Source organism: Notothenia rossii, assembly GCF_949606895.1.
Source record: "Notothenia rossii genome assembly, chromosome: 9".
NCBI classification, from domain to species: Eukaryota; Metazoa; Chordata; class Actinopteri; order Perciformes; family Nototheniidae; genus Notothenia; species Notothenia rossii.
In genome coordinates, this window is record NC_136907.1 from 51,216,806 (window position 1) to 51,229,065 (window position 12,260).

Sequence of the window (12,260 nt, forward strand, 5' to 3'; positions counted from 1 at the left end):
CCTCCCCAAAATAACCAAAATCTGACACGGTGTGAGATGTTTTTTTTTAGCTGTTCTGTCGTCATTTCCTGCGATCTTCTCCATGCAGTCAGTCAAAATGAATGAATGAAAGGGCGTTTCTTTGACTATTTATAGGCAAATATGGGCGTTACGTGAAGCCCGCAAAAGCTGCACCGCATTTCGAGTCGGTTGTGATTTATAAAAGGGAAACCGGCGTATGAAGTGCCATACGCACTTTCCTCGCCGGTACGCAATGTTTGGTGAATCGAAAAGTGGCGGAAAATGTATGGAACTATTTTTCGGATTTCTACTACGTAAGCAACCTAAAAAAAATAAAAAATTGATTAATATTTGTTATAATTTAAAAAAAAAGAAGTATTATTAATAATAACGTTTGCAGACATTTTCAGGGGCGGACTAGCCATCTGTATAATTTGACAATCCACTAGCGCAGTGTTTCTCAAACTTTTTCATACCAAGGACCACTTAACCAATAAAAAACACTCATGGACCACCTAACTCCACAAATATCCAAAAACAATAGGCCTGCTTACCCATTCTAACAGTATATAACAAATTACAGCCTAATAATGACAGCTTAACCTTCTCTATATCGCCTCGTTCACACATTAAATCAACAATACAAATACAGATTGCATTTAGTTCAAATGCAATTTAAAATCCTCTCAGGTTTTACACCTCTTATTATGAAATGTAGACTACATTTATTATGTAGTATTATTTTAAACACGAGTTTATGTCCGAGCCAACAGACTCACAGATTGTTGGCTACTGAGAGATATGCAAAATACACCGCATGTAGTACGACACAAACCTCCGCTGTGGATTTTCAAAACAAAATACAATAAAACTGCTGTTAGACGCTCGAGATTTATCAACGGGGGGGGGGTGAGGGAGGCGCTCGTGAATTGTTTTTACGGACACAGAAGGGTTTTAGGTTGCCATAAGGCTGTTGAAGGCTGCATCCATTTGTTGGTTTTGTGGCACATTTGTAACGCTGTGCCATGCATGCGCACACAGGGTGGAGTGAGGTTGAGCGATGGAGAGAAAGGGAGAGAGAGAGATTGAGCGAGGCAGATAGCGTGTGCAGCGGTCTGCTTGCGCACAGAGCCGGAGTTTGTGAGAGAGCCGGCTTGAGTCAATTTCTCTTCAAAATATAATTGATTGCCAGCCTCCCTTGTCCCTGGCAAATCAGTTACGTTGGTAACGTAACTGATTTCTTCTAATGTGCGTGCACCTGGCGCTGAGTTGCCATATTCCTTTCATGAACCACTTCCTGATATCCATTGTTGCAGATAAATATACATGATAATAGCCAAACTAACCTAGCAAGAGTAAACTGACAGGCTGCTGTGCCGCATCTCACTCAAAAACCCACACGACTCAACCCAGCGAAAAAACAGTCCTTTCATTCAGAATTTCATAGCAAAATAAAAAAATTATATTAAACTAATCTTTCAACATAGTTTAAAACAAAAATAAATATTAGGACAGAGCCCTACAAATAACAACCATACACATAATAATAAAAACTATTAAAATGTTGTATTCAGCCCCGATTAAAACTCCCCCCCCGTCGACAGGGGGTCGCCAGTCTCTGGCACTGTTATTTTGGGGGTCGCGGGCTGAAAAGTTTGGGAACCCCTGCTCTAGCAGATAGCCTTGATAATAAATGGAGTGGCATTCACATGCAGTGTATCTATGGGATGAGTCACTTTACAACACCATCAGCACTTACCGTCACTGACTTCAGGGTCATGCCGTGGTAGGTGCCCATGGTATCAATTTTGAAACCCTCCGTTTCTATAAAAACAACACAGAAAATGTAGATTACAGACAGAATAACATGGGACATTTAAAAAAAAAAAGAAGCATAACATACAATGATGACACTGAGGAACCATACATGAGGAACATTTGACAAATATCCGATTAAAATGCAATATAAAACGTGAGGGGAAAAAGGGAATTTGCAGAAAATAATTATTTTAGTGATTTTCAATATGATAATATTTTATTGTAAAATCAAATATCACATGTAAAAAGCCCCCTCATTTATGTGAAGGACATGAAACGAGAGGAAGTCAACTTCTGTAAACAGGATTGCTGTTACACCTGGTAATCTTTGTTCAATCTTTTTTTTTCATTCCATTTGCGTTGTCATCCATGTGTAAATTAAGATGGGCAAAGCATGTAGCTAGTCCTACACACACACACACACACACATTTGTAGAAGATTAAAATGAGCTACAGAAGCAGAAATCAAACTCACCCTCTTTTCCTTTGAATCGCTCCTGATCGTATCTGTTGTAGGCAGCAGGGACAGGCTGCTTGTTCCTTAGGGACGGGTCCTGAATGTGTCACACACAAATAATGTGTTACTGTATGTGCCAGTCAGTAGGCCACTACAGGGTCAAAACCGAAGCAATAATTCATAGACTTGCTACTGCTTTAATACCTTAAATAATAACCTTTCAGTTCATTTTGAGCTTTGTTAGGAAATAAATTACACAATCTTTTTCTAAAATAAATAAAGGAATACTTGCTATTGAAACGCATGCCTTATGAGAGAAACGCATCAGAGTACTTTACGTCTATGTCTACACCTTTTGGGTCAGAATATCTGCTGTCATTTGACTGGCAGTAAATACAATTTCTAAAGGTCGTCCAAGCATTCTTTCCCGCTTAGCGCCAATTATTTGTTTTGACTGAAAAGGGGGCGGGGCTATACTGTCTTTAAGGAGTGGCTTAGTGCTGCTTTCAGCTATATATGGACACATGTCTGGCCATTTAGGCTTTAAACGCCACTGAGCAACTTTCATAGGAATTAATGGTACCCCGCCTCCAACACTGTATTCAGTTATGTTTTACATCCTTGTATATAGTGCATATTTACTGCACACGGTATGTCCTTCTTACCACTTGAGTAGCGTTTGGTGCGGGCCTCTGCTCGGGGGCGCGCCCTTCTTCTCTGGCTTTCACCGACTGAAGGATTGCGAAGATGTTCTTGGAGAAGTTCTGCAGAGGAACAGGAGAGAGAAGGATGTGCCGAATTCAACCACCTTGCACAAAATAAATAATTTTGAACAGTAAGTGAATTACATCAAGGGTTTTGGGACCAGAGATAAGGCTTACACATGAAACTGTCCTTCATTAGAACCATTTGCAACACATCTGGATAGAATGATTTCAAGTTGTCTATTACAAAAAAGGAAAAGACTGAATACACTGTGATTTAATTATTCAGTCATTAAAAGACCCCTAAATGAATGACCCCAAAACTCTACCAATAAAAGAACCTAATGCAACAAAGATACAATTGTGTAAAAATAAATATGAAATTGTATTAAAATCAATCAAACTGCAAAATGCTCTTCTTAAAATGATGTGGCGCAAGGGATACGTTTTAGATTTGGCCATCTATGTACAGGTTAGATATGGAAAGTGGTTTAAAGGCTGCCGGAATAATTACTGTAAACATATGGCCACTCGACAATATAATGGATTCGATATGAGCATGCCAAAGTCCTTCAGTGATAAAAACTCATCATTTCCCAGCTAACACTCGGGGTGAAAAACATTCTGCAGCTGCCATCTAGTGGTTGGGCTTTCTATTTAGCTACAGACTCAGGGTGTGGTAACCAGTTGGGCTGTCTTATTCCGACACAAATCGTGCAGAGAGTTCAGCATGTTTGATAAATAGGGTCGGGGCATTTTTGGATCAGGTATGCACATTTAAGTGTTACAAAGTCTCTCATATATGCACCGCTTGAAGGCACTGCTAAATGGTCGTTATAATGGCAAATTGAATATCTGGTAATGCTTAAAAACATTATATATTTACTAGATATGCACAGATTGGAAATCTCCAGCCAATATTTTCTGTTTCCTGTTTTGTTACTTATTACTCATTTCACCTAGGAAACTAATTGTTTTTATAAAAAAAAGAAGTTCAAACTTTCTCTCAGTTCTTTATCACAGTTACTTTGAATGAGCTAACATTTCAGCAGCCCCTTTAGCCTGCTATAATTAGCACCTCAATGAGAAGATGTGAAGTACAAGGTGTTTGACTTTTTCGCTGTCCTCAATCTGTAACCCGTCATTTTTTTAATAGCAAAACAATTATATTTTATCAAATGGTATGTAATAAAATAACAGAGCATGCATGTGTTAGGGCAGTGGTTCCCAATGTGTGGGGGGCGCAGAGGTATGAAAGGTATAGGTATATTAAATTGTATTTATTTTTTTAAAATCCTAATTTGTAAAATTATTGATTCGAAAATAATATGATACAGTACTATCACGTCTGGGTCTCTGCGTTTCATTAAAGCTCTGCTCTGTGTGTGTGTGGAACGAGCCATTTTGTGTGCGTGCACGAGCAAGAGAGAGAGAGAGAGCGCACCGGTACCAGAGATCGTAGTTGTTAGCTTCTGGTGCTAGCGAGCTATGCTAACAGATATAAAGAGTTTTTTCAACAACAAAGTGGAGGAGAGTCCTCTCCTGTCAGACTGAGAGGCTCAGTGAACTAAAGGACTCTCTGAGTGTTTAGATAGTTAACTTCAATCTAAGTTATCTCAGTGGATCTCAAACGTTTTGGACACCATTAATTTAAACAATTATTTCCGAGGCACACGTTTATATGATCATTATATTTATAAAAAAAATAAGAGAATAAATTAAAAACAGGTATGAAAGACTATTAAAAGGGTGATTTGTAAAATATCCATAGAGAAAAAGTAAATTTGTTTACAGTTCTGTTTCATATGGGTGTTGAGAGATGTATCCATAGATCTCTTCATGTTGCTCTCAAAGTGCACCAGATTGATGCTTTTAACTTCAATATTTAAAAATAAATCTTCGAGCTTGCCCCCAGACCCCCCTATGTGAGTTCCACACACCACCTATAAAAATAGCACTTTACCCCTGCTTACACCTATATGCCTCGAGCCTTCATTGTAACTGTCACAATGTGTATTTGCGTGGGGATTGTTGCAGTAGAAAATTCCACTGTAGCGCCTGGTACATTAATGGGAAACCCTAAATGTTTGAGCACCCTCTATGAAACGTCAAGCTACCCCGCACCACCCCAAAATAAATATCTGGCGCCGCCACTGAGCCTGACTATTTGTGTTGGGGGGGCCCGACTTATTTTTTTCTCCAAAGGGGGGAACCTGACAGAAAAGGTTTGGGAACCCCTGTGTTAGGGAATAGTCTTCAGATATTTTCAAAAAATGTTTTACAGCCAATGTAACCTGTGATAACTGTACTTGGTCACATTGCCGAGTGAAACGGATAAACATCGGTTAGTGCCATGAGAGCATGTTACCATATTTGCCAATTAAAATGTTAAAGCTAACACAGGGTGATTCTGATGTTAAGCCAATGTATCGTTGGATCCCTAACATTTACATAATTTGTTGATTTCTCTACTTTATATAGCATTCCAATCACTTGTTTTATGGAATATACTTTGTTAATTATTCCAGTGGTTGGATGAATCGTCACAGTGATTGGATACCAATAGCTGGACTCTGACCTTCCCGGTGCTCTGCAGGATGGTGGTCCTGGTCCTCCACACCCTCTCTCTGCTGACAATGTCTCTGGTTACATCCACTTCTGCGTCCACGAAGCTCCTCTGCTTCAGGGTGATGTCATCGTCCAGATCTGTTTTGATGGTGGAACGTTTCTTGGCCATGATCTTGGCTTTGATGGCGGCAATTTTCTCCACAGACATGGCCTCAGACAGTGATCTGGAGGAAGAGGATGATAGTGAAGATCATTTAAATTAGGGATGCTCCGATCGCCAATTTTGGGGCCGATCGCCGGAATCAGTATCAGCCGATACCGATCACCGATCCGATGGAGTGGGCGGGGCCTATGGGGATCTTCCATTTAAAGTGATGTTTAAAACTCAGTTAATGGGGCTCATTCACTGGCGCTTCCACAAACAACAACCAACGTAATTATTACATTCAAATTAAGAACATTATTCAAGTTCACATTAACTTTGGAGAATAACACGGGAGAAATTCTCACACACGGAGAGAAAAGTGTCATGTATCTCATGTCATGTGCTCTCCCGATCGGCATTTATAGAGAGAATTGATCGATCGGCAGAGAGTGAATATCGGCCGATATCGATCGGAGCATCCCTAATTTAAATAGATATTTATCTTTATTAGGATCCCAATAGGCACTATCATGAGCTTTAGCTAGTGTTTCTGGCAGAGGTGGGATCAAGTTAGGGCTGTGCAATTAATCGTATTTTAATCGCGATTAGGGCTTGCGACGATTATTTTGTTGGGTGCGCTTTCGCCCCTCCCTAAAAGCCCACCCGGCCACGTGGGAGTGACATGTGTTGTGAGTCTTCAGCGCGAGCGAAGATGTCAGAACAAGAGCAGCAACTCGTTAAAAAGAAGGGTTGCGGGGAGATTCCCAGTCGATCGCAAGGTGTGTCTAAAAATAGAACAACAATATTCTGTTTTATCGTTAATGTCCTGTAACATAATCTTCCTGTGCTAGAATAATGCACTTGAACGCATCACAGCTTTGTGATTGGCCGGCGTCACCCCATGTGTCGGGGCGTGGCTGGTGGGCAGTGGGCACTATTTCGCTGACGTTGTCCGTATCAACAGGAGTGACAGTCCGCACACACACAAGACCGCAATTATGGCAGAAGCAAAAAATATATAATTTTCACTCCGAGTGGGAGGATGATTATTTTTGTATCTATTCCAATTTCAAAGTCCATCTGTCTCATCTGCAATGCGAGCGTGGCTTTATCGAAGAAGGCTAATTTAGGAGCGGCATTTCAAAACAGTGCACAAAAGCTACGAGACGGAATTCCCTCCTAATTCTGCCCTACGCTCCCAAAAGGGGAGGGGCCTGAAAGGACAGCTAAATGCACAGCAATCCATTCTCCCCAGGCCCAACAACAAGAGCAAGGCTGCTACCATAGCATCTTATCGTGTCAGTCACGTTCTTGCGAAACACATGAAGTCTTTCAAAGACGGCGAAGTTGTGAAAGAAGCATTCCTGGAGGCTGCCAACGCGCTTTTGGGGGACAGTAAAAATAACAGTAGCAGGTTTTTGATATAATAAAAACTCAAGTTAGATACTGTTATTAATCAGCTGTAAGTTTTAGTTTGTTTGAACTTATTCATTATATTTATTGTACACAATGGTATAAGAATGTAAACATTAAGATCTGTTCTGTTTAAATTGATTATAGTCTATTATCAATTCAGGTTAAGAAACTAGTGTTGCTTGCATCCTATTTTAAAGGCATTTCTTTTTATACAAAAAATGGGTTTGATTCTATTAATTTTGTAGGTTGTGACAGTGCACTGCAACATATTTGATTTAATTTATTTTGGTCGAATTTATTTTTATTTATCATATTAATATATGTTTAGTATGGTTTTGGAAGTTCGCTCCAACATATTTGTAGATCTTGTTTATTGGTAAAATATTATTTGTTTTAAAGTTCAATAAATGGTCAATGAATAATCGTCAAAATAATCGTGATATCAATTATTGACCCAAATAATCGTGATTATGATTTTTTCCATAATCGCACAGCCCTAGATCAAGTCATTGTTTTGCAAGTCTGAGTCAAGTCTCAAGTCTTTGCGCTCAAGTCTCAAGTCAGGATGGGCAAGTTCAAGTCAAGTCCAAGTCCTAAACTTTGACAAAACGAGTCTTAAACAAGTCATTATGTGCTTTTCACCAAATGTAATGACATCGATCAACAGAATAATACTTAATAATCAAACTGCTCTTTATTAGTCACATTAATAATTGAATAATCAATTTTCTCTCTGCTGGTAAAGTAACGTGTTTTCTTCTATTTTAAGAGGGATAAGTAAGGCAAGGCTACCGTGAAGGTTTGATTCAGAAGGAGTTTAATGTATAAGATCCCTGATGTTAAGGTGACCAGAATGTTTATTTCCACTGTGTACAACATGTTATAAGGGACCCACAATCTATCTTTATGATAATGTGCAGCGAGGCGGTCTCTATGTGGAAAAGAACACCTGAATCTAGATCCCTCTGCAGGTGGTACTTTAAGTATATTTTGATGCTAATACTTTTGTACTTTTACTTGTAACATTTTGAATTCAGGACTTTTTATTGTAACCGAGTATTCCTACACTCTGGTACTTTTACTCAAGTACAAGATCTGAACTCCTGCCACCTCTGACAATAAATCCTGAATGGGTACCAAAACAAAACCCTGCTCTGAAGGTTATTTTCATTTTAAAAATCCTGCACTCAGCTTTGCTTTCTCCAATATCATTGAAATTCAGCCAGATGCTGCTTCTTTTTTCGGTTTTCGCTCATTTCTTGACTTTTTCCGACATGCTTGCATTTAAATCCGGCTCCCCGTAGCTGGCCTGTACCACTACACCTGCTGTCTTTGGAGCGCCTTTTCACAACCACACGTTTCAATTATAACTTGTGAAATGAAGATATTGTTTTTCTAAAAGATCACTGCTTCGTGTCGTAAAACATGACAATCAGTAGGACTGCACTATATGAGGAATATATAAACGATAACGCTGTTTAATATCCCGGCTGTAACGATAGTAAACAGATATTAAACCGTACACAGGTCTGCCATTCTACTGTATTTTGTTTTGGTTTTAACATTACATTTAACTGAAGCCTTTACCCAAAGCGACTTACATACACTTCAATATATATTAGACGTGCCTACAGGAACAATTTAGGGATAAGCATTTTAACCAGGGAGACACTTTACAGGGGCTGGGATTGAACAACTGACCCTGTGATTGGAAGTCACCCATTAAGCCTCAGATGCCAAATGTCTTATTTCCAACATTATTTCACTGAACCAAACACGAAACAAAGAATCATACGTTTGAAAGTGTAGCTTTCTATAGGTTGACTTTGCAACCATGATTAAATAATAAATAAAACATTGTGCAGCCCAAAATCCACCAACTACATTCAAATTGAGATGTCACTACTGACAATGTGCCAAGTTTAACAAAAACACAAAACACTTCAAATACAATTCATTGTTTTGTATTTTTTTTATAGTTAAAGATATCTATCACATTTCTGTTTTGTAAAGAGTAATTTGATCATCATTTAGTGTCGTTAATTGTAGTAGTTGTAGATGCTTTTGTTTCTGAAGGCCTAGGTAATTGGGTATTAATTGGTAGACAGGTGGAGGAGTAGTTTGCTCCTGGCAAAAAGGCAAGAGAAAACGTTAAAGCCAATAATCCTGTTTTGGTTGAAACCTAAGAAAATAAACGGAACAAAATAAATTTGTGCCTGGTCAATGGACTTTATTCGGCATTTGATTTGGATTTGTTTTTTGTTGTGAGGACATATATCCGCTACAATACCTGATCTGGTCAGTCTGCACAATGCCCTCTTTGTGGCCCTCCAGACGGGCAGCCAGGCGCTCCTTATCCAAACGCACTCGCTCTTCATCCTGAAGAGAAAGCGTTGTACACACTGTTAGCAAACTAAAGAATAAAACAGGATGAATAATGTTATATCTATGAACCATTTTTTTTTGCAACTTCAAAAAGAATGCATTTTATTCACTACAAAACATACACACTGACGCATTTCTTTTGGGTTAATGTATAATGACTGAACTAAATATTTAATAAGCAAAATCATCTAATGCTAAATATTTAAGACATGTTCATTAATTCTCTTAAATCCTAAATGTAACCGACATTTTAGATAAAATAGTCATGGTCTTCTATATGGTTGCAAATATTTTGGTCTCATTTAAGGACAAAAGCTCCCTGACATTTATTTCGATACAGGAACTTATAGATTTTTTTTGATACCAATAAACAATTACATTGTTACCCCCTTTAGAATTACATTATTTATGTACTGCAACCACTCGAGGAATAGCTCCATAATTTGAGTACTCAAAGCCAAATGTTAGTGGAGGATATTTCATGTCAGCTTACCTCAATCCTTGGTTTTTTGGTTTCCGAAGATACCTCATCAGCCGCTCGTTTGACTAAAAAAAAGTAGAACAGTTATTTCGCTGCAGAGTCAATTCAGTTACCAACTTGTAATGAACTAAGACACTACCACCTCATATATGTGACCTGCTCTATCCAAATCAGTCACATTGACCCCAAGACACATTTTGAGTTGTATACACTGCTGGAAAGAGGAGATTCCTAGATTTATAATGATATCAGGATTGTTGTTGTACTCCAAATATTAAGCAAAATATGTCACATTATATAATGACTGTTAGAGTCATCATTTTGAGAAAAAGGCCTTCAAAGTTTCCTCTTCTCTGGAATCCATCGATCTGATTGGATTACTGGTCTGGGGGAAGCTCGCGAGTTAGTGTGTATACGTGTGTGTGTGTGTGTGTGTGTGTGTGTATGTATGTTTGTGTGTTTGTGTATCTTTGCGTTTGTGTGTATTGTGTTTGTTTCTCGAGGAAAACACTCACGAGAAACACCAGCTGTTGTTATGCCTGTTGTGACGTTAAATTACTCCGTTCTCCGCTTGTAATCATGCCGTTACAAGCTTCAAAGTTGCATTTATCATCTGAATTTGCTGAAACAAGTTTAATATTCTGAAAGCCAAGACTTTGTTTATTTGAAATCAGATGAAAACAAGCTGTAACGGACCCTGCCGTGTTATCTATGATTACTATACGCCTTACATTCATAATTTCAGGGAGGGAGGGGGAGCAGCGCTGCGGAAGAGCAGATTGCGAGTGAGAGCTGTCTTCTTCCATTTACAAGCTTCAAAAATATATTTATCGCGTGATTTTGGAAATAAAAAGTTTCATATTCTGAAAGCCAAGACTTTGTTTATTTTAAATCAAACAAAACACCGAAAAACTTTTTTTACGCAAATCCACGTTTATTTTTAAATGAGCCGTTGCGACTTCCGACTGATTTCGATAGAGTTCACATAGGGTCACATATAAGCAGTGTTGGGACTAACGCGTTACAAAGAATGTTTTAGTTAAATGTAAGTTGTGTCTTGGCGGGTCAAAGATCCTATCTACCGCACAAAACAGCAATTCAAATCTCTTGAAACATCTGCAGAAACAACATGCTGGGACAAAGCTAGTAGCTAAGACCACAGACCCAGACTCATCCGAGGCCACTCCACCTCCACCTAAGCAACAGCGGCTGGATTTTAACCAAGGGACTGCTAGCCAGGGAAAAGTTGCTAAAGCCATTGCACGGTATGTTGTAGAACACATGCAGGCTATCTCTATTTCTTTTGCTATTTCTTGATCAACAGATTGTAATATTCTCCAATGCAATAACAGTACTGAAATGAAGGCTATAAGGGCATTAATGGGAGCCCTTTTTTAAGTAACTAAAGTTACTGTTCACAGTAACGCATTACTTTTTGGTGTAAGTAATCAGTAAAGTAACTGAGTTACTTTTGAAATGAAGTAATTAGTAATGGTAACTAGTTACTGGTTTTCAGTAACTAGCACAACACTGCATTATAAAGGTATATGGACACTACCCCAATAGAAAATATCTCACATTTAAAAATGTTTTAACATGTAATATCCCAAAATTGTAACATGTAATATCCCAGTGCAGCAATACCACATTTGAGTACGTAGTGTGTGAACTCACCTTGCGTTGGCCTTTGCAAACCTATTTCTATAGGCGCACTTCTGTCAATACTTGTCGATGTAGCTGTGAAAACACAAAGTCAGAAACCACTCTTCTTAGGTCTTTATCAATGAGAACTGTCATTTATTTATAATGCTTAATCCAATTTAAACCACGAAAGAGTTTATATATATACACGAGAGAAAAAATGTACATCCTGTACGAATGAGAAAATCAATGTACAATCAACATGATTTCACAAATTTTACTTACAACTCTCTCCATTGAGATATGACAGCAAGCCTTTTCGATCAGGTCGTCTGACAACAGGGATGTTCTCTGTCTATAAACGACAAGCAATCACACAAAAATACTCTATGAATAATAATATGATGCATATAGGTTAACAAATGAAACAGAATTAGAGGATCGACCTGACACTGACAGGTACTTTGACAGTTAATCTAGATCACTTACTGCAGCTCTTCGGACATAGGAGGGATGCGGGAGATGCACATTGTTGAGCAAAAACAAGATAGAGTCCAAAGTATAGTACTCTTTGGGCTGGCCCTCTTTACCAGTACTGCAGTTAGAAAAACAAGCAAAGAGGAACATAAACATTACTGAGAGTTC

General features: G+C 38.6%; 1 protein-coding gene across 1 annotated transcript in view; it reads right to left on the minus strand.

Moving 5' to 3' along the window:
* cdc73 (cell division cycle 73, Paf1/RNA polymerase II complex component, homolog) overlaps positions 1-12,260 on the minus strand; it is a gene marked incomplete at its 5' end in the record, with an annotated part of 35,312 nt that overhangs the window by 20,868 nt on the left and 2,184 nt on the right. The window contains 9 exons of the mRNA XM_079651000.1: positions 1,760-1,824; positions 2,294-2,372; positions 2,941-3,039; positions 5,558-5,771; positions 9,399-9,487; positions 9,987-10,039; positions 11,649-11,711; positions 11,901-11,970; positions 12,105-12,210. Of these exons, the coding sequence (XP_079507126.1) occupies positions 1,760-1,824; positions 2,294-2,372; positions 2,941-3,039; positions 5,558-5,771; positions 9,399-9,487; positions 9,987-10,039; positions 11,649-11,711; positions 11,901-11,970; positions 12,105-12,210 (838 nt within the window). The remainder of the gene's footprint in view (positions 1-1,759; positions 1,825-2,293; positions 2,373-2,940; positions 3,040-5,557; positions 5,772-9,398; positions 9,488-9,986; positions 10,040-11,648; positions 11,712-11,900; positions 11,971-12,104; positions 12,211-12,260) is intronic.